This window comes from Aphis gossypii, chromosome 1, assembly GCF_020184175.1.
Source record: "Aphis gossypii isolate Hap1 chromosome 1, ASM2018417v2, whole genome shotgun sequence".
NCBI lineage: Eukaryota > Metazoa > Arthropoda > Insecta > Hemiptera > Aphididae > Aphis > Aphis gossypii.
Genome location: NC_065530.1, coordinates 48643872 through 48668519, shown reverse-complemented (window position 1 = coordinate 48668519; position 24648 = coordinate 48643872). Strand labels below are relative to the sequence as shown.

Sequence of the window (24648 nt, the reverse complement as noted above, 5' to 3'; positions counted from 1 at the left end):
AAGTCGCAGTCTGCGCCGCCGCCTCCGTCGAGACATCGTCTCGTTTCGGTTAATCTTTCAAAACGTTTGACTGCGCGTTTGTATGTGTATACTGAGCTGCGGCTCCAGCCCGGGACCGCATGTCGATTTTGTTCTGATTAACCCTTGTTTGTTTTCGTACATTGTGTATAATATGCGTTACGACGAGGGGCGGATGCAATAACAACAATATTTTTCAGGGTTGTCCCGGCCATCCCGCGGGGTATAGTGATAAAGACGGAGATATTATGACATAATATCTGTTGCGGAGGGAACTTTGCGGTAGCCGCCGCCTGCACGTCGTCACCGACGCGCGTCACGGTCCGCGTACCTTCAAAGGGACGCCGCCGCCACAGCCTCTGTAGCCGCCGCCGCTGCCGCCGCCACTGACTGTCCCTCGTTATCACAGCCTCCGTAATTGGCTATATCTTTAGGTAGGTATACATAATATAATGTTATGAATAATATATTTGCCATATCCTACACAATAATAATAATAATATTACACGATGCTTTATGATATACAGTTTACGATGCCTGTACAGTAATCGCCAACAAGTTGATGACAACTCATATAGTGCAACTTAAAACTCTTGTTTACACCAGCAGTGGCAATACAAATTAATACATTTGAAAACCACGTTGGAAAATTTAATTTTAGTATCTTTCATGAATGTTATAAACTATGTTTGACAGTATTCAAATTTCAATGGAACTAAATTCATGATTATAATCCACTTTCAAACATAATGTGATATATTCTTCTAAATAAATAATTATCACGTATAGGTTACCAATACAAAAATGTATGATAATAGTAAAACTAAATGTGCATTCCTCACAGTTCTTCATTCAAAATTAAAATCATATATATAATTAATTATTTTAGTTCCATGTTAATTTTTTTATTATCGGTACACTTATATTCATAACAATCAATTAAATAAAAATAAAATTGTAGAGAAAATATGTGTGTATTCATTTTAAATCAATTAGTTTCGCCTATTGATTTATTGTGTATACAGCTGCATATGAAGAAAAATATAATTTAAAGATAATATATATGATTATATGAATTATGAATACAATAAGGTATTGTTGAAATAAACAATATAGAAATTACAGTTGGTAACTTTGCATTATTATAAAGAACACAAAAGATAGGGAAGTATATAATTGCTCAGTTTTCGTTTAATGTCTTGTTTTTTTTTTTACTTTGCTTGCGAGCAGTACTTCACAGATTTTATTATTAACTGTATATTTCGATGGTTGGAAATTCAAATATTACTGACACTAACGACGTGAATAATGTTTGTATTAACTTTTGGATTAGTTCAAGCAGGAACATCTTAAATAAGTTTAATTCAACTAAAATTATTTATGAAAGTATAAGTTGCAACAAAAAATAAATTCAAACGGTTCAAGGTAGGTATATTTATTTAAGTAATACGGAAAATATACACCAGGTTTTCTAACAATAATACATATCTAAAGGGTTCGGTAGCTAGTTTTAAAAGGGTTCCGGATGATTTGAAAAACCAATTTACGAGGTTTTTTTGTTTATCTAGTTATTCTGGGTCTACACAGACAAATAATAATAAAACAATTCAACATCGAAGAAAAATATTTTTGGCGGTCCATTAAGTCACCCCCAGGTTCCGCCAATTGCTGATCATTGCTTACAAGTTAAATAAATTTATCGAAACGGTTTTACTACTTATGGTATAGTGGTATACACTTTGACAGAACAACTAATATCAATAAATTTAACCGTTTAGTTACTTATACAAATTACTGACCTGTGAGACTGGTTTAAAAAATTGTTTATGCATAATGCTATTCCTGTAACCTAATAATTTTTTTGTTACTCTTTAAAATTTGCTATTCTATAAACTTTATTGTTTGAAATAATACAAGCTTACACAGAATTGACGGTATTCGGGTGAACAGTAATGATCACTTCTAAAAGCACATATTATGGAAGATATGAAAACCAAACTTTTAAGGTATTCTAGGTATTATTCAGTAAAATAATACATAAATAAAAAACCCATACCAAATATTGAATTATTTGGAGTAATACGAGATTTATTTTTTAAAATTCTAACTTTTGATAACAATTGTTTACTTTTTTCAATTTATTATAATAATTTACATAATTTATGGTCTATAATTGCGTTTGTTAGTTAATAGTATAGTGTTAAAAAGCTTTAAAATAAAAAAAAATATTGTATTAAAATGTTGGAGTGTCGGAGAAACATAAAAAATACGTGGTTGGTTTGGTTTTGTCAAAAAAAAGTCAAATTGCCCATAACTTAAAAAATAAAAAGTCAAACCCCCTTTTAAAAAGGTATTTCTTCATAAGTTTGTGTATACTTTCGTATGACGTCGGCTGGTCACTTCCCCCCGGAATACATTGTACCGTATGCACCTACACGTACAAAAATGTGAGATAACCGTCTCTAGAGTTCATCAGCCGAAACGATGACACGGTGCTGCGGCGGCTCGGATAATTTGATACCGGCTCAAACGCACCGATGTAATTTTCCCGGAGACCTGCTGCAGTTCACGTGAAAGTGTTTATTAGGAGCAAAAGGATTGGAAATAGATCAATTGAACGGGTGAAATTACACGTTCTGTCCGGCGGTGTTGGTGCGTTGTCTTGCAGTGTCCTAATAACCACATTTTTGTTTAAACGTAATATGTACATCGGGGGATATAACATAATATAATGTGTAAGTATACGCGCGGATAAATGTGCATCAGTATACCTATATGCACGTATATACAGTCAAAGAAACGGTGTCGGTCGGTTTTAATGATAACGACGATACAGTAATAACAACAATCATAATAATATACATAATACTTTACACATATATTATACACACATGTACGAGCACGACCGACAACACAATATGCCCCGAAGGGTGTATGCGATATACTTTTTTTCCATACACCTACGTGTACTTCTATATACGTATACACATAAATATGACGTATATAATAATAATAATAATAGCAGCGATGTAATATACGCCTATGTATGTAGGTATATTGCGCTGTACCTATATCATTGTGAGGTGTCGGAGAGGTACAATTTAGACTTGAACTTCTATAATATAGTTGATGATTGATGAAAATATTATATTAAGCGCGCTACCGGATTGAAAACTAGTTCTCGCGTGGCCGTATACTGCGCCGATCATCGGAGGCGATTTCTTTTCGTACTTTGTGATAGGTGAAAAAAATAAATAAATACACCGCGTACGACGTAGATGTATAATATACTAATATGTACCAGCCGTATTATTATTATTTGTATACGTGTGTAGTAATTACCGTTGGCGTTACATGCCATTCATCACTGATTAATAAGAGACATTTTTCAGAAATATTTATCATCCAATCCATTACAGAACATTATAATAATATATTATGTAGGTGCGTGATATGAAATTATATGCATTGCCGCCACGTTATGCTGCGCCTGTGAGTGTAATAATTATCTACTAATTATTTTTGAAAGCCAAACCTAATCACACCGTAATCACACTGCAGTTATACCTATCGTCATTTTTACACTGCGCGTTCACTAATTTGTATTTGTGTTTGTCATATGTGTACGTATTACGCAATACTACGTCATAATATAGATACAAAAAAATGTATACGTTTTAAAAATATATCACTTGATTTATTCTATATTCATTAGTCGACCCGTAGTAGTACACATCTACATTTTCATTATTTTGCAGGAGACCAGTAAAACAATTTAAATGGCATATTAATCATTGATTCAGGATAAGATTTATTTTAGTTTTAGAGGGAAATTAATGATTATATGGTTATCATACCTGTATATCAACAAAAAATTACAAGGAGATTTTACATATTAATTGGTTATTAAAACTCATTTCGGCCAAATCGAATTTCTCATTAAATCATCATTAACTTTGTACTACCAATAGGTACTTTGTAATATTATACGTTTATTTTTAATTTTGCTTGATTATAATATCATATATTATTCACTTACCTATCTTGTATATAGACATAATAATATGGTCATTAATCGATTTTAACTGTACAATATTCCAATTTAAAATAATTAAGACGCTCGTGTTTTTTATACGTATAAAAAATATACGCCGTATATTATGTACTATGCACTTAAGTATCAATAAACATGTATATTTATTATAACTAAGTATAGCCGTATAGGTATTGAAAAATAGAGTTTTGTACTTTCGTCAGATATATAAATATCTAATCACAACCCTCAATTATTGCGCGTTTTTGTATGGAAAGTCTTTACATTTTTATAACAATACAAGCATATTATAATATTATATATACTTTAAATGGTGAACGCGTTACTTACTTCATAGATCTGTAGAATGTAAAACAATTAGTATTTCATTATGAAATCATCACTTAAATGTTCAATCGGGTTTAATGAAGCATACTCAATAAGCTCTTTTACCGTGATTTGCATTGTTTTATCCTATTATAATGCAATGAATATTAGTGTTGGCAATTTGTCTATGTACCATCAAGTCATTGCACAGCGCACATACAAAATATGTATTTTTGTTTGCATTTAAAAATCATACAATATATAAAGATGTATTGTTATATACACATAGTATATACTAAGAAAAATTCTTAACTCCCAAAATATAATATGCTAACTTGTGTAATAATCAGAAAGTTAAAAATCAATAACATTCATTTTGAGTATAATGTATATTGCTTCTTTTATAAAACAAATTGTACATTTATCAAACTCTATATAGGTAAGTATTAAATATATACATGAATACATCTACCTTCATATTATAGTTTTTTATTCATAGAACTGAACATGAAGAAAGTGTTTGACCGATGACGCTATAATCTGTTTAGAAAACCCCGAAATTTTCTTTAAGTTATAACCTATCGACAAATATGTAATTATTTGTTAATCTGTAATTATTACACAGTGCTTATAATATATGACTATATCGAGTGGTTTTGCACACCTATTACCTGCAAAAGTTTTAAAATCACTGGTGTCGAATTATTTTAGTTTTACCACTTGTATATAAAATGCTGTTATAATACAGTAGGTCATAGACTATGTACCTAATGCATCAGTACATCAGTTAATAAAGAAATTTCATATTATTTATGTATACAACATACTGTTTTGCATTATCGTTACAAAAAACTTCGAACGAAAACTTTTATTGCGTTATTACTTATAACAACTGTTTGTGTGTTCAATATGGGCTTGTCATTAAAAAAATAAATATACATATATATTTAAGTTGATTATAGCACATTGAAATATCATAACTATATTTATTACACTTAATATACGTATAACCTGTGGGTTATCCCTATATTGAAAACTATTTTATTTTATTTCTTTGCAAGGTGCTTTACTGTGTTTCAAATATACGCGAGTAATAATTTATATCACATGCGTTTTTTTTATAGCTTGTCGTAGCTTAAAGACAGCAGCGTTCATTAAATTAAATACCTGTAAAATTAACATGTTCATTTCTTTGGCAAAATATTAACCTAACCTACTTATGTTTTCTCTAAAAAGTATTATATTATGTTCTGGTTTGACAAATTTCCTTTCATCAACGTTGCTATTTATTATATTTCAAGTCATAATTAGCTAAATTATTTGTTAAAATAAAAACTAAGTCAACAAAATTAGTATATAATATTATACTTGTAAAGTAACTATACTAGTGCATTGTACTTGTATGTACACTAATGAAAGATGTTAATTTTTAGATGTATTTCGGTGTATAAAAATCAACATCACTACTACATTTTTCTTAAATAATATTATCATGTATGATTTATCTATCATTTTCAATTTATTTATTATTATTATCATAATAATAAACATATATATAGAATTTAAACTTCGTATTAAAATGAATCATAATTTTCAGATATAGTAAATCGTAAAACCCATAACCGGATTACTCACTAGATATTTGTAAATCGTCACTTTCATTCGTTGTAACCACGCTATTCAAATTATTTTTCTATTTATCATAACTATACTAAAATATTAACTATGATTAATAATTTGTGCATAGATACTTGCTACTTGTAAAATAAAAAGTTAAATTTTAAAGGTATACTATAATATGTCTGTATTTATTTTTCATATATATATACATATTATATAATATACAATACTAATGTGTTCTACCAATTTAAAATGGTGGAGCGAAATTTACACAAACCCACTCAAAAATAAGATTAATAGTCAAAGGACAAATTTGTTTACAGAATAAGAATTACGGTTTTTTTAATTAAATTTATTTAGTATGATGTATATAATATTATACATTCTGTATATTTATAACTTCACGGTTCTCGGTACAATTTATTATTTTAGATTAAATGTATGCACCTACTATGCACATATGAATTGGAAATTCTACAACCTCAAACATGATATAATTATAAATTATTTTATTTTATTTTTTATATTCAATTTGAAAATGCAAAATTATAACGTACTATTATATTTTATGAGCCATATGTAAAAAAGAAATTAATGCTAAGAGGAAGTGATAGCTGACAGTGTGGATTACGCTTAGTTGTGATAAAATTTTTACATCTTCAAATTATAATTTTATAATATAGTCATATAAGTACTGTAAAGTATGAATTTAGCATAGTCTTTGTACCTATTATACGCATTTATACATATATATATATATATATATTAGATACACTTAAATATTAGATAATCTAGATAAAACTATAGTTTTTTTCAATTTTAGAAGAAAATTTCTAACTATTTTTGAAAATTGTTGGTATTTTTTTTTCATATTCTATAATTTTATTGCTGTGTATAGTTGATTTAAAAAAATATACTTATATGGCTTTATACTGCAGTACGATACGAGTAACAGTTTTGTGTAGGCTTATAGTGGATGTATTTTTTTCCTCGGTTTTTCTTTCCATGGAAACGAATGTATTGCTATTATTATACTTATAAAAACGTAATTTGTGTAGTTTAGATACTATATGGTTTTATAATAATAATAATATAATCGAATACCTGTACCAGCAACTATAACAGCCACTAATAAAACACCTATACCAACGACACGTCACCTCAACGTAGTCACGATCGATATTTATAATTTATATACGTTCAAACAATGAACGTACATGACATAAATATAAGTTATGACAATAAAAATGTGATATTATTACAGGTTTAGATACAAATTATACTTACTTTATACTTCTATACGATTATTATAATAGGTGTGAGGCTAACGTATGTCACTAAATAAATTAGTCATTAATAATAACACAATATTATAATGTAATAACAAACATCATATGACAACGGACATCCGAATTAATGTAGGTAAATCACGAACTTATATAAGATGTCATGTCAATGACTAGGCATTTACCTAAATATCTAGGTGGCTGGCGGATTGTATAATTTCATAAAAATTAAATTCTTTGACTATATGCCTAGGCATTTAATAAATTTTCCTGATGTGAGTAAATGCCTACGGCATATATAAAAGAAGAGACCTTAGGTTGCTGTGTTTGTGTGAGATTATGAAGGAAGAGTTATAATCGATTTCCACCAAAAATGTTTTGTTCTGTTCCGGATGGAATCAATATATTGTGAATTTGATACTATTAACGAAGATATCACGAGCAAGAAGTAAGTCCTTAGAGAGAGTAACAGATGCCCTCGGATAGATTTTTTTCTTTATTTGTTATAATAAGGAACATAATATTATTATGTAATTATGAACAAACTTTTATTACATTTTCAAACTTTTGCTATTACAATTATTAGAAAATATGTTAATATTATGTAACTTAACAAAATCATTTGCAATTTTCTTGGTTTTAATGAATTTCATTAAAAATTCAAAAATGGAATTTAAAACGATACCTAAACCAAGAAAAATACCAATGGTATATAGCTAAAAAAAAAATATGTTAACTATAGTAATTAGCCATACCCACATAGTTTATACAATATTATTCTTAATAATATTTAGTATGCTTAATGATCATCCTCAATTTTCTTATAGTAAATATATTTAAGCTTTGATATGAATACAAAAAAATATTTGAAAAAAATTATGTGGTGCTATAAATGAATAACAAAAAAATATGGTTAGTAAATTTATCATTACAGGACATTCGATAAATGTTATTTAAAAATTCAAAATTCAAAACATCAAGCTTTAAATAAAAGCATTATTTAAAGATAAGAGCAATCTTAATGAATCACTCTATACAACTATAAACCTATCATATAGAATTCATATTTTTACACTTCCGTGGTTACATTATGTATATAATATATTACATAGGTACTTTACCATACTATTTCACAGAATTATTACTTTTGCAGTATACCTATCATGAACGTACAATTATATATCCATTATTAATAATTTTTAATAAAGGATATAAAACTTTAAATACCTACGGCTACAACTGCTATAAGCCATATTTTAACATATTATACTATGTTAGATAAAATATTTATGTATTTACGAATACTTATCGAGAGTATTGTATAATTAGTGCATAGTGTCGTTAGTGTGTAGAAGATAATATTTTAGTAATTAGCACTAGTTGAGTGTAGTATTTCTCGGTCGCGTTTAATCGAAGAAAAATTTGTAAAAATTATCATTTACGCGATAGAATGTTGAAAGACATCTCAAAAGAGTTTTCAACGTATTGTATTCGAAATAGTTATTTAGTCTGTGATTATTTTTGGTTGGGAATTCGCATGGGCGGCGGATGAAAAATAAATAAAATAGCATTTAGTGGATCAATTAGTTCTTTATATTTTATAGTAGACTTCTGTGTGAGAGTGTTCATGTGTATACTGTGGATCTTGCATAATACGGATAGACAAGACAGAAACGACCAGAGTAAAAAATATATTAATAAAAACGAAACCATCATATAATATTATGTACGTATATATTGTTACGATATAATTTACACGCGTATATAATATTATATTGGATAAAAACGCTTAATTTACGATGGGAACAGATGTTGTAGTTAACGATTAACTTCATTAGAGCTGCGTGTGTGCGTGTGTTTAACGTACACAAAACTAGTTTAATAATGATATATTATTTATCCATTAATACATATTATATAAGAGCAGCCGCCGAGAATCGTCACATATCATGTATATATACCGGATACATATACGTGTATATATAACCGGGCTGGTTTAGGTACCTATATCATTTTCTTACCGATTTCAAATCAATTTAAATATTAAATATTATACGGTGTGCACGCGTATTGATGTTACAATGATATTATACACAGGGTGATACAATTATTGTTCAGTGGAGTGCCACTGTAGATTGATGATTGGATGTTCTGATCAATTTTTTATGTCTATGAATAACTTGGCTATTATTAGTTCGTACCACGCGATTCTATAATTGTATGAAAAAAAAATGAGAGAGTTTAAAATATTTTTTATTAAGATATGATTTTTTTGAAGAGTGACAGCACCCTACGTAATGCTACTTGTGTATCACCTATTAATCTACTGCAGATACTCAAATGTAAAAATGTATTTATCTAATATTAATTTTTATTGGAGTACCTAAATTGTTTGAACATTTTTATTAAGATATAAATGATACAATATATTACTTAAAAGAGTAAAATTGTAAAAGTTTGATCAATAGATCTACATATTAATATATGTTTAATAGTATATCATACTTTATTATATTTTCATTATTAAAACTAAAAAGTTAGTTTTTTTAATTTATTAATTATTTATACAAGTTATAAATTGTGAACTCAATGTCTCATCAGCCTTTAATTTTTGGACAATTAATACAATTTAGGTTTATTTCACATAATTATTTTGTTGGTACTTTGGTAAGTAGTTCTGTTGTCTTTATTGATTTCTATAGTTATTTAGTAATTAACTGCGTATGTTATAATTGAAATTTTAGTATAATTTACATGAGTACATAGGTACAACACAATTCCTTCGATGCATATTTTACAAATTTTGAAATTTATCATTTCAACTAACATTATCTTATATTATAAAATGCTAAAAATTTAATTTCTTTGTAACAAAAACACGATATGATAAAATGTATTTATTTTCTTTTAAATTTTAAGTGTTTTAACACCACATTTATTTGATTAAAATAATAATACTAACATCTAATTTTAATTTTTAAATGTATTGAGTTTAACGTATACGTATAACATTTATGTATAGTTTCATAACTTTAAACTGAATGAATACAATTTATTTTTAGTCAAATGATATCAAAAACTTTAACTCTGGGTTGCTATTAAAATGTACATCTGTAAAATCACACATAGTAATAGTGTAGGCTATTGTCCATACTTAATTAATTGTATGATATAATATTTAATTCTTAAAGAGTTTAATAAAATAATACTTGTATATTGTACCATATACTATATACCATACATTAGATTTCTCTGACAACCCATTTTAAATAAGTTATTATCTCTCAAGTGTTAATTATTTTTCTGAAGTATCTGAACGTAGTTGTAATAACGTTTGTAAGCTGTAATCGATGGATATATTATAATAAAAGGTTACCTTATTACCCTAGGTTACAATTTTACCTGTTATAGGTTTTTATAACATCTGATTAAAAATGTACGGAATTTTTTTGACATTATCTTTTTTTACATAATTGAATTTCAACTAATTTGATTTTATACAATATTAAATTTCACTTTTTCAGCTGATTTTTTTTTAATCACGAAGTTGTTGATGGGAGGGCGAGTGGTATCTCGGGCCCCACCCTTAAATACGCCCCTGGCTATCGCATTATTTGTGTGTAAATTGTTATTGTATAAAATAAAAGTAATTAAGATAGAAAAACATAATCGATGCTATTCTAATAAGATTATGTGAGGACTCAAAATAATGACGTTGCTGGGACAATAAAAAAAAGGTGAAAATATTATCTCACATATTTTAATTGTCGATAAATAAATGCACTTATACTGAAGTAATTTTCAGGGTCTCTATACATTATACGGGGTTAATGTTAACAGGCCAATACGCTATTATGCCACATACTATACAGTACAGTGAACGTGATGTTTAACCGTTGCGGCTCTTTTGAGTTTTATACGAGCCACAGCAAAGACTATATATATAGCATCACGTGCAATAAAGTTATTATGTCCGTATAGGTCGTAAATTAAGGCCATAGTCGGATAACAAGTATAGGTATAGGTTATGGTGTTGTTTATTAATATTCTTACTTGGTCATAAACGGACTAGTCAGCTTCTACTCAAACAATTTATCTGTCTATAAATTTAAAAAATAGAAGTGAACTATATTAAAAAGAAACAGATTCAAAAGTTAAGATAAGTAATTCTACACGTAATATCAATATAATATTAATATTAACTCTATTGAATAAAACTGTGAATTAAATGAGATTGAAATTTCACCTTACAGACATTAATCTTAAACTCATAGATTATGATTATGATGATAATACACAATAATTGTGTTGTTTTCTAATTTGAATATTGTATGAAAAATTATGTATGTTTATCAACCGAGTAATTTATAACAATAAGTCAACTTGTTTTGGACAATGCACATGGATCTATGGTTATTTATACAACACAAAATCTGTTAAAACTATTTGTAATGTGCAAGTTGGTGTAAAAAATACAACGGAATAAAGCAGAGGGACAATTAATAATATCTATTGTAAATTCAGCGATATTGCAATCTGCAAACGAATAAATATGATTTGTACAACCTAAATTATTCATACTATTAATGACAATAATATGCCTAATGCAAGATGTAACTATTTTTAAACACATTTATCACAACATATTATTATGCGTGCCACTCGGAGGCTGTTTCTTAAATGGTTATATGTGAATTGAAACAATAGTGTTTGCATGTCTATTGAACAATTATTATAATATTAATTATCAATAACGACTTATATCATTTCTATAATTGAATATTATGCGTCATCGTCTGCAGAGTAACGTGATTGAAAGCTTTCTAAATATCATATACAAAGGAATGCGTGCCACCACAATAATAACATAAGATAGGTATTTTAATAATATAATGTAACTATAATGTAAGTAATATTTTTATACACAAGTACATAATGTTATTATATTAATATTGTACGCATTTCGGTAGACACGCGTGACTTACTATTGTGCAAGACGCAAATGAAGTTCGCGTATATAATAGGTAATATTATATTATATTATAATATATTATACGTATAATTGTTGATTGATACCTACCGTGGCGTCGCGCGTCGGCGAGTTTCATCGCGACTTTTGAGAAGCTGTATACGACTTAAACATCATATGACAATTAATAGATTCAATGAAGAAGTCACAGTGTATTGCCTTCGACTGTTATATCATTGTATACTACCTATATCATTATACTTAACTAGTATACGTTATAATAATATCATTTTTTCCTCCGACAATATTTCAATAAAAATTATATTTTTAAAAGATTCTTTTTTTAAAATTTAGTTGTAGGCGAATGTCCTCTAATATTAAAATGGACATCTCAAATTCTATTTCACTTAGTGTCATTTTGCTGTATATTTTTCAAGTTGGTTAGACTGCAGATACATTTTATTGCAGTCGTCTTTACATACTTTGTAATACATGGGCGATTATTTTATATTCTATAATATTGAAACGATGGTTTCATTGTTTGAAATATAGATATACCTGTAATAACTGATGAATTAGTCATATTATATTTGTTTTTGTGTAATATAATTGTATATCAAAATAATATACGATTTGTACAACAAATAAAATATGATTTATTATTTATTATTTTAATTTAGGTATCCGACGTAAATTTTTGGAAATTGATTGATAAATAAAAAAAATTGTTTTGTAATGCATGTGTATAATATATATATATATATATATATTATATAATATATATTTAATGTAATATTATTATTATATGTACAAATATTATAATTTATGATTTATATATTATAGTAGTAGTTAATGGATATAATAATATAATATTGTAAACAAATATGAATACGAACAAAGTGCAAAAAATCTAAAAAAATTTTTTTGTGTTTTTTGTTGTTTTTTTTTTTTTGGTATTGGGTTAACGAAAAATTAAGTACGAACAAAATATAATATATATAACAAACAAACAAAATATAACAAGCGCGTAGTAATGATAATATATAATATACATTACATAATAATATATCTTATACATGTATAATATATTGTATATAATAATATAATATAAGTATAAATACAGGTCATTTACAAAATTAGGTACACATATACAATATAATAATATATATGACTAATCTAAAAATATATTATACAAATTATATGTGCAGTTAGTGTCTAGACCAACGCGTTTGTACAAAAAAAATTAATTTAATTTTTTTTTAATAAGGATAATAATGTATAATAATGTATATATCAATTGATCTAGTTCCTTACATCTAATTTGGTTTTATCGAACATTAATATAATAATATGGTCATTCACAACTTAGGTAATAGGCATATAATAAATATAATATAACTATAGTAACTACACACATAATAATAATAATAATGAATAATATAATGATAATTGTAATAACAACAATCTCTTAAAAACGACGAACACTATAATATAACTACTCCTATAAATAATTTTAACGCGAAACGATACATATTATATTATATCAATTCCCCACGACATTATTATTATTATCATGTAACTGTACATATACTAATATAAATATTATTATCATTAAAATTTTTTCTATAAAACAAGTCTATTTAGATTATTAATTTACATTTCATGTAGTATTTATGCATAATGATAATAATATTATTATAGCCGTATATAAAATATATAGTGAGAAAGACTAGGACGCACGAGTCAATTAAACTTTTTGTCCGATAGTTTCGGATTAGTATTGCAGCACTATCATCATCTCCACCTCATCCCCTTCGTCGTCATTATATACCCTTTGTATACACAACGGTCGAAATATATGCTATTTTAAATTGTTTGATTTTCGTTCCCGACCGGATATGAATACTAAACAGTAAGATATACTACATTGGTACGTGGAACGTTATATTTCTCACACCGATATCGTATACGGTATACCAGCTCTACTACGATTTGTAAAAATAAAGAAAAAAATTAGAAATGAGATCTCGATATCATTGTCGACCACTCTATGATTGATGAGCCCTTGTGATAGGAGTTGTCATCGGAAGACTCGGTGGATTTAATTATACGTCTTCGGGATGTACCACGTCGTATTTATTAAGATTGTTTATTTTTCAGAAAAATAGGAAAATCTACGAGGAACGTAACTATTTTTTAAAATCAATAATACATAATAGTTATAAAATTAATACAAACTAAACACGTATTATGTGTACCAGGTACAGTTTTTTTCTGGTGACAACTCATAATGTGTAGTACACTCGCAATAATTGCAGAAGAGTCGCTTATTCGTCGTACTTGACCGGCTGCTGCTGTTGCTGTTGCTGCAACAGGTGATCGGTGGGTGAACTGCACGATGCTGACACTGCTGACGACGGTTGTGGTTTCTTTTTGAGTATTCCCATGTTTTGGGCCGTCTCCAAGAATATCTTGTGCTCGCTTAGCGCGGCTAGCGTCTCCCGGTCCTTCTTCTGCTCCTCGTAGTCACGCTTCATCTTGGCTCGACGGTTCTGGAACCACGTGATGACCTGCGCATTTGTCAGACCCAGGCTGGATGCGATTTCGTCCCTGTCGGCCGGCGATAGGTACTTCTGGTACAGGAACCGCTTCTCCAACTCGAATATTTGGTGGTTGGTGAACGCGGTACGTGACTTACGCTTCTTTTTGGGCTGCGACCGTGAGTTGAACAGATTCAAATGACTGGAACTGGTATCTGTGAAAAGAGAGAAAAATGTTGTTTTTAATAAAACGAATCACAGACATATACGTATAGTAATTACGACAAGTCTTGCAAAGCACACGATTATATCATAGTTTGAATTATTTATAAGCCGTCGGGGAGACTAAATTCTGTTCGGTCGTAGTATAAAGTATGAACAAAATAAAACCTAAGAGGACCACTATACTAAATGTATATAGACGTATATAGACATCGATATCCGTGAGCAGATATACGAACAGCGTAGGTTTTACTTTTGGTCTTATTTTGAAACGCTCTCGACTGGGGTTTTGTCCGCGATTCATGGTTGTAGCGCCGATGAACACGAGCTCCGGATTATCGATTATCCGCGACCGCGTCGAAACGCAATTCGAACGTTCGGTCGTAATTATATTATTAAACACTACAATAACATTATACGCAGTAGCATCGAGTACCTATATAGTCGCGGTGCGATATCGGATGTTTGCGATTCGCCGATACGACACGGAGACTTGACTCGGCGTTCGTATATATATATATATAATTAGGTTAAACACTGTATAAATATAAATATATTATATGTGTATTATCGTTTGCATATAAAACGGGTGTGCACAATCGATTGACCCGCGGCAGGCCGTACACGATTCGGTCCGAAACGCGCGATTCCAAACGTTTTCGATATAATCGCGCCGCTGACACGGCTGATATAGTACCTAATATAACGAGTGACGGACTGACGGCGACGAACGTATTAAAAAACGGTGGCATGAAAATAAGTATGAAATATGTATAATGTGTTATATACAAGACAGACGTATAATGACCGGCCGTCTTATAGAGTGCGGTCTAATAATAATACTCGCGATGTTGTCGATGGCGAAACGTAAATCAAAGATATTATATGGGACAGTGAAAAATATTTAAAAAAAAAACATAATATACATGTATATATATATAAGTACGAATATATATATTCGATATACGATCGTTCGCAAAAAAGACTTATCGCCGCTGCGGCCGTAAAAATCTAAGAGAAGGGTTCTTTTTGTCAAACGCGCTCACTAGAAAACCCGTTAAAAATGTCAACTCCGATAAAACAGCACCGCGACTAATCCGCCGTTCGGACGAATAAATCACATTTCGTCCTTGCGCATAATAACACGCACGCAGTTTTAATGTTTTACTGCTGGCGGTCGCTATTATTGTTATTATTGTATTACAACTTTACTATAATATACATACTAAATGACGTTACGTCGCAGTTTTTTGCAAATGTGTGACTCGTAAGGAATTGTTCAATATATAAACAACGCATAATAGATGATCACTAAACCTAGGTACCTATACGATCACCAAGATAAATTACGGTACTTTAGGTGGTAGAAATCAAGTTATGTTATATTACATTTTTATAAAGGGTGAATCACCAAGAACGAAAAATGTTTTTTTTTTTAAATAATGCAGTTATTCAAAATATGATTTTTGAAATTTTCAAATATATTTTAATAGTATAATTCAAATCCTTGAGAATATTTTGTAACATTTTGCTGAAACTTCCGTTAAGAACCTGAATCCTTTTCCATCGCTTGCACCCACAATAAATAGAAGTCTACAGGTTAGACCACTTAACCAAGATTTTGACTTTTTTTTTACTAACTTTTTTTTAAACGTACGCGTGCCATTAATAAAAATAGGTGATAAAAGATTTAATAAACAGTAAAAAGTAGGTACCTATAAGAAAATAATAAAAAAAAAAAACAGCAATGGAGCGCATAGCTGTGTTTTATTACCCGGGAAGAAGCGACCTACCGACCCACCGAATTCCACAGCTAATTTGTAATCTGTGAATTTATACGAACGGCGTATAGTAGGAATTCATAATTTAACTAACGAGCAAACGACAAGCGAAACGTCTCTCTCTCTCTCTGATTTAATAGCCAAAGATTTTCGAATATAATATTATGTGAAGGCCGATGGCGTGGTGCGTAGTTTATGTTCGAGAAAAAAATGCACTTTCACATGTGTACAACGTATACAACGTATAAGTATAATATTTGTAGGTAGTATAAATTATTGTAAAATGTGCATTTGATAACCAAGAAAAAAATACGTCCCCCCCACACACACCACTCACACGCCATTAATTGGACGTCTCTCACGTCTCTTAGCGGCGGCATTAGTAGTGGGTGGCAAAAGATTTGTATTTTATTTTTCCTTATTCCTTTGTGTCCGCGTTTTTACACGATTATTACTACTAAACAACACTATACACAACAACTACCCCGCGTAATGCCGACCAATGCCACGGTCCGGTAATCACTCTATAGAGGCGGCGGCGGTCACTTCACACTTATTTTGATCCGTGGTATTTTTCGGTCCTCCTCGGCGACGTAGGTATATATAATATTAAACGTAGTTATTGTGTGTACCCTGAGAATATTTCTGTTTTAGGAAGTTTTAACGATTTTTTTTTTTTTTTTGTAATTTGACATCGGTCAGAGAACGATTATATTATTGTCTTGTAATACATAACTTAATAAGTATTATATTATTAAATTATTATGTTTGTATAAATATATAATTCCGATGCGAAAAACTGCTCTCTATCTCGTACACAAACGTAGGCAATTAATATGCGCTTACCGTTTTGGAAAATGGCAAACAACAGAGGCCCTTTCAAGTAGCCCGGTGACTAATGACGGCTCCTCGTTCAACTGCGTAGGCAGCAGAAATGGTGCGGTTGAAAATTCCGGATTATTATCGTCGTTGTCACCGGGGCCGACGATTTTTCTCCGTTTAACAGAGAGGTTCTTTATTAATATTGTTATTATTATAAGTAGTAGAATAAGTTAGATTTTTTTTTAGAATATACTGAAAATCTGTTGAGATAAACGGTATGATCATTTATAATATTGTTCCAACAATAAAGTGGGAGTATGACATGTGCGATTTTTATTAGGTTTTTTGCGATTAAAATATTATAAAAGAGTGTTTTTGTCAGCGACGTAGTCTTGTATTTAACTAATTGGAAAAACAATTATAATATACTTGGATGTACCTACGTTTTATTGTAAAAACGCGATAAGATAAATTTCAGAAATTATATAAAAAAACATACTTAATTACGATGCATTGAACTTACTACTCTATAGACCCGCCATACGCACGTGGAATTAATATATTTAATCGATACATATTATATTGCTTATGACGTTCACTACGCACGAGCATTTTATACAGGATATATACTTATATATCTTTATATTTTTCTACAGTCGACTATCTTCTAAACAGATGCAGACAATATTAAATTAAATTATTTTCTATTAAAAATAATACATACGTCATATGATAATAACCACTTATATACCCGTTATAATTTTTAAAATCAACATATAACATAATATGGACGTATATTATACCTAATAATATAATAATAAATAATTATAAAAATTGGTCGAAAATGATAAACAGTCACCCTACATAATATTTTAAAATTACGACTATAGATATTATTTTTTACGGGTACATGACGTAAGGATTAACATATAACTGTATTTTGAAATAACGTATTAAGAAATAATAAGTAAAAAAAATTTGTATTTTTTTTATATATAGATATAATACGTACTCTGCAAACTTAACCGATAAGATGCGATATCCTCAGTAACGAGTTGGAGCATTATATTCTAAATTCCTTAATGTAATTATCAGCTGAACGCGGCTACAATTATTATTTTTATTAAATTATACTAAAATATACGCTGCTTATAGCATATAGCGGACATTTTGCGTATACCTAAATATTATATCGATATGCAAATATCACAATGCTCGTACGTTATCCCAACCGATTGTCGCTTCTACACTTTATGCCAAAAGTAAGTGAGTAACAACAATCATTAACAATCAACAATATAATATAATACAGTATTATAAGATCGACAAGTGTATAATATTATATTATTATTATTATTTATATACGCGCGGGGTCGGTCGTGGCGGCGGCCGAGCTTAGCCGATCCTGGCCGAGAAACGCGTTACGGCGCTACGGTAAGTTACGCGGCGTGCCTCGGCGGTGGGTAATAGCCGCGGGGCGCGCCGTCTCATGTCGGCGGCCACATCAAAGGTCCCGCGCATGGCAGGTGTGACTAAACAGCAGAGGCGGCTCCTCTGATCGTATCGCTTCTTATTACCACCGCCGCCGCCGACACCGGGGCCCGACATTCCGGTGCGCGGGTTCTCAAAATTGTGCGTGTGTGTGCGCGCGCGAGCCCGTCAGGTACACGACGACGAAAAAAGCAATATTATAGATACGAGGCGAGCACAACTACTATATGCAGTCGTATTATAGTACTATATTATAATACTAGTGTCTCGCGTCAAGTCCGCCGCGTGTATTAAAACGTACCTATATATATATAGGTAGGTTGTGTCTAGGCCGGTGCGGACGATATATATATATATTATCAGTATATAAACCTGCCTACACTTACTACACTGGATAAAACAGGAGAAAAAGAAAAAATCATTTCAGGTAGAGGAAAATCTCCATATCGTTTAAATATAATATACTGTAGATACTGATAATCATCGAATTCGGAGACTACAACACGTGATATCTTTGTAATATTACTTATATTACGAGTATATGATCTCACGACTATTGCTGCACATATTATTGTAATATGGTTATGTTTTAATTTTAAAACCGGACAGAGGCATATTATTAATTATTATTACTGTAATCACTAATAATAGTAATACGGTTATACGAATAATACGTTAATATTAAAGCATCGATTTCAAATCAAAAGAATACAATTTGTAAGTGTTTTAAACACACGGAAAACATTTAAAGAGTTATATTGTAAATACTCGTAAAATATAATGAACATGTTTTTACTTATTAATTAGTTATACCTAGTTTATTTTGTAATTATTTTTAATATTATTAATCAAAAAGTTGGAAGCTTAAAGTTGTAAAGTTCTAAATAGTCTTAGTATCTCTTCCACACACGAACAATCACTGTTACCATTTATCTCTCATTTGTACTATAATGAGTACAGAATACAGGTTACCTAAATAATTTTCTAAATAAAAATATTTAAAAAAAAGTTAAGACGGTTCAAATTTATTGTTAGTGAAAATATTATTTTGTGAACAAACCTAATTTGTTTTTTCTTAAATCTTATCACAGTATTAAGTGGAAGTGTCAGAAGTAATATGTATGTATATTTGGACAAATAAAATTTATATATTCAAATCTTCAACTTTCGCTACTTATTTGATTAAAAGCGAAATCTCGATGACCTATACGTACGTTTTATTTTATGTATAATCCGAACATTGCTGTTTAGTTTTGAGTGAAAATTTCTCAAAAGATTTTCTTCTTATATCTTTACCGCCCACCTGCAGTGGTTATATGATATCGTTCAGTTTTTATTATGTACACTGTAACGGCCCATGTCTGCTGGTGTACATACAAGCGTAATGCGCACATACATATATACACGTAATATATATTACATATATTACATATACGATGTTAAAATTATGCTATAGTTGTAAGCGGCTGTACTAGTGTTGGTCGTAGTGCGTGTACGTAAAATTGAACTTTTTTACGATCGTCCCGTCGGATTTGCCTATATTATATATTATTACTATTATGACGTTATTAACGAGGCCGGAAATTGTGCGGGACTCATGCACAGAGTAACCGTGACGACAAAAGCGATAAAAAACAAAAACAAAAAAAAAAAATCGGATCGGCCTCACGACTCGCATGCGAAAAGCCCGCGAGACCGCCGTCCGCCGCAGACGTGTCCCTGTGTACGTCAAAGACAAAAAAACATAATTATATTTTCGAGTTTACATTATTTGTCAATACGTGTTATCATAGTATATGTTATATTTTGTATAATATCAAGTGTGTATACGGATTGGAGGCATATTATCCACGGTACCTAATGCCTATAAAGACAAATATATATATAATATACACTACACTAGCAATGTCGACCCGATCTCGTTGATATTATACACGTATATCAATATTATCGCGTCAAATATCAATACAATACATATATTACCTTATTATTAATTTTTTTTTTTTTTTTTAGTTTCAAAAACGTGATCTATAATGGACCTTCAGCCGGCGCGTGGCGTGACAGACAGGCAGCAAATGCGTTCGACCAGCAGCAACAGCCGTAGAATAATATACGTTTATTAATATAATATATACGCAACACCGTAAAATTTTAGTTTACCGGTACGAAACAGCATATACTCTTGTCGTCATAGGTACACGCCGTATAGACTACAGATATACTGTAGGTACCTAAGACACGAGACAACAAAAGCGGCCAAAATCGGCTAACCATATCACGACGTGGCGAGGAGGTCCGTTATATAATATATTATAATAATTATTGTTACCATTGTTTATTAAAGGTACCCGGAGACTAAACGCCGATATGTATTGAGTCGATTATTATTGGGCGACGTGTACAACGCGTTATTATTATTTGATAATACATATATTTGGTTTTTTTTTATTAATTTTCGTACGTGAATGAAGGGAACTAGCAATTTCTTTATAATTTCGCAATAATGAAATCCGTGACAAACCATGTAGGTTTACTATAGCATAATACATATCATTTTTAATATTGTATAAGGATAATAACATATTATAAATATTATTAATTTCGGTACCTATGTGACGAATGGCGTTGTAAAATATAACTATAATAAAATGGTGTTATATAAATGTGTGTCGTCGTACGATTTAAAAATTTAAAAGTTTACGTACCTACGCAAGCGATATGTATTGTTTTGGTATGCACGCGCGCATGTGTGTGTGTGTATTGTGTACCCGTGTAGGTAAGCTGCGATGTCTGTGGGACGAGCGGCTGAACAACAAAGGATCCCCGCTGAACCAATTAATGACTCAGCCGTATTAATTAGCTTCAGTCTTATAGTTGTCCAAAGAGAACTGTGCGCGATGTGTATACGAAAAAAAAAAAAAATAATAAAAATAATACAGGCTCGTTGGCTCTAATGGTTTTGACTCTGATCGATCTCGTTTCGTCCTTTTGTTCGGAACGTCTCTAGTGTGCGTTCCGATGATCGTAAACGAGGCAACTACTAATCGAAAATTTTCATCATTACACATACACACACACACACACACACAAAGTATATACCCGCGGTATTATATACTACTTCCACTTCTACTCTCTCTCCTTCACAATATTCTACTACACTCGTACATATTATAAAATATTATAATTTACAGGTACAATTTACTTATATTATTATCGTGTAACCGTTCGTTCATTTGTTGTCGTGACCGCCTTTCCGAGGTGGTGCTGCAATTAAATTGATGCAGTTTTATAGTGCACGGTGGAGTGGAGAGGGATAGAGACGCGTGAGAATAATCAGCCGAAGATATTAGTGACGGCTGCAGCGGGGGAGTAGTATATCGCAACGAGAAACAATAATCGTTATGTATCACTGTTGCACACTATGAGGCGGCAGACCAGAGAACACCGATGAACATTAAATTATTATTATTGTTCGCGTTAGGAGAAGAGAGATAATAATATGTCATTTCTATTGTACGTGTGAGTGTAAGCGAATAGACGAAGACCCCCGGATCGAAGGTGTTATTCGCTGGGGGGGGGGGGGGTGGAAACACTCAAATTGGTGGAGGGGTGACGAGTATCGTATTTTTAATAAGATATTGAATTAAACGTGACAAGGCGATATTAGCCGGCAGCAGTCGAGAGAGTGGTACAAAGCGCACCGCTAACTAGCACCTCCGGTTTCATAATCATCGTCGGATTAGACTGTGACGAGGTTACCGATAATAAATGAAATGCGCTGATTTTTTTTTAAAACATCGTCTTCTTCTCTTGTTTTATTTCTTCCAATTCCGCCCACCCATCGTTAAAAATTCTAACATACATTAAGTGCAAAACGACAAAACCGTGAAGCCACTCGTCATCCATAATGTACGGATACGCCATCATGTCTATTATAATATAGAGTATAGACTATTAGAGATAAAAATTGTGGATGTATAGTATTATTATAATCTGTAAAGAAATTAGATATTCTAACCACTTATAGTTCATAGACTTTTTTTAGTTTTGGTTTACCTATTAGCATATAAATCGTATAAAAACTAAGAAACAAAGGAAAATACAACGCGATAAAACGTGTGGCAAAATCTTTTGTACTAAAAATCAAACTGTCCGAATTTTCGATTTCAAATTATGTGGCGACTGTATTCAAATTATACTTAACATGATTTGTGGGTATATTTTAGCATGATTTCAGTGTATAAATGTCATATAATTGTACAGCGTACATACGTATTACAAAAGACTATATAAGTATTATTTTAAAATTTGTTCTTGATCCCATATAGGAGTGTTCATCAAATCACTTGCATCAAAAACTCTATACGATTATTTCAACTTACATACCTACACACTCACTTCGACGACATCCATAACGTGCTGAATAAATGCAATACCTGTGTATATAGTAATATATAATATATTAATTACAATTCACGACCTTGCCATATACGCAAACGAGTACTTAAACTAATTAGTCGTTCGTTCCACCACCGCGGCCCTGGTCCTCCTACTGCCAAACCATCCATACAATATATATAGTAATATATACACACAAATACACACATCTATATATACACTTTAGGCTAGATGTATTATAATGCTACGAATAAGGAAAAACAATGGCAACACCTATATCGCGTGGCACGCAATCCGCTTTAATATACTACTTTGCCTACTGCAGTCAATCCGCTGTCGGAACGTAATCCGAATCTTGTTACCGAGACCACGGCACATTCAGATCATTATAACAACACGTATGCATTATTATTATAACGCGCACGATATACATATTATACGTATAGAGTCTGGGAGTCTTGGAGCAATAATAATAATTATGTACTGTATACAGGGCGTCTCTCAATCTCAGCATTTCTGGTTTATTTCTGAGACAGAATAACTTATTTTCGAACCGTTACTACCATGTATTATGTTTTTTATTTTAAAAATGTTTATGCTTAAAAGTCTGCGGATATTATGGCACTGAGTGGCTTTATATATGGGGCGTAGGTAAACACCATGCGAGATACCTTGTAAGTATATATATGCATATAATAATACAATACTACACACACACATATATATATATATACTTGGTAATTAGTAAATATTATTTACACTATTTACGTCCGCTGTTATTGGCGTTGAAGGAGCTATTTTTATTTTTTCTGAACGAATAATGATGATATGTGACAGTAAATCATCGGTTTGTGAAGTATGCGATTTGTCGTGTAAATTCGTGGATACTTATATTATATATTATTGTGTTATATAAATGAGTTGAGTATTTTTCAAGCCCAATACTGACGTGATGCCGCAGGAGACAAGATGATAATAAGCCGTCGCGGTTGTAGTCAGTGTGGTATCGAAAGAATCGTTCTGCTATTATTACTTATAAGTACCTATACTTTCAGTGTGCTCGTATAAATCTGCTGAATATAGATGATTTTATTCGCGCTCTTCGTGAATAATAATCGTGTTTTGCGATTGCTGTGTGAGC

At 30.7% G+C, this 24648-nt stretch overlaps 1 protein-coding gene across 1 annotated transcript in view; it reads right to left on the bottom strand.

Annotated features, from left to right (window-relative positions):
* Window positions 1-13472: 13472 nt before the first annotated feature.
* Window positions 13473-24648, bottom strand: part of LOC126551824 (homeobox protein Hmx-like) — a 51606-nt gene continuing 40430 nt past the window's right edge. Inside the window, exon 2 of the mRNA XM_050206088.1 lies at window positions 13473-15008. Within this exon, the coding sequence (XP_050062045.1) occupies window positions 14581-15008 (428 nt within the window). The 3' untranslated portion in view covers window positions 13473-14580. The remainder of the gene's footprint in view (window positions 15009-24648) is intronic.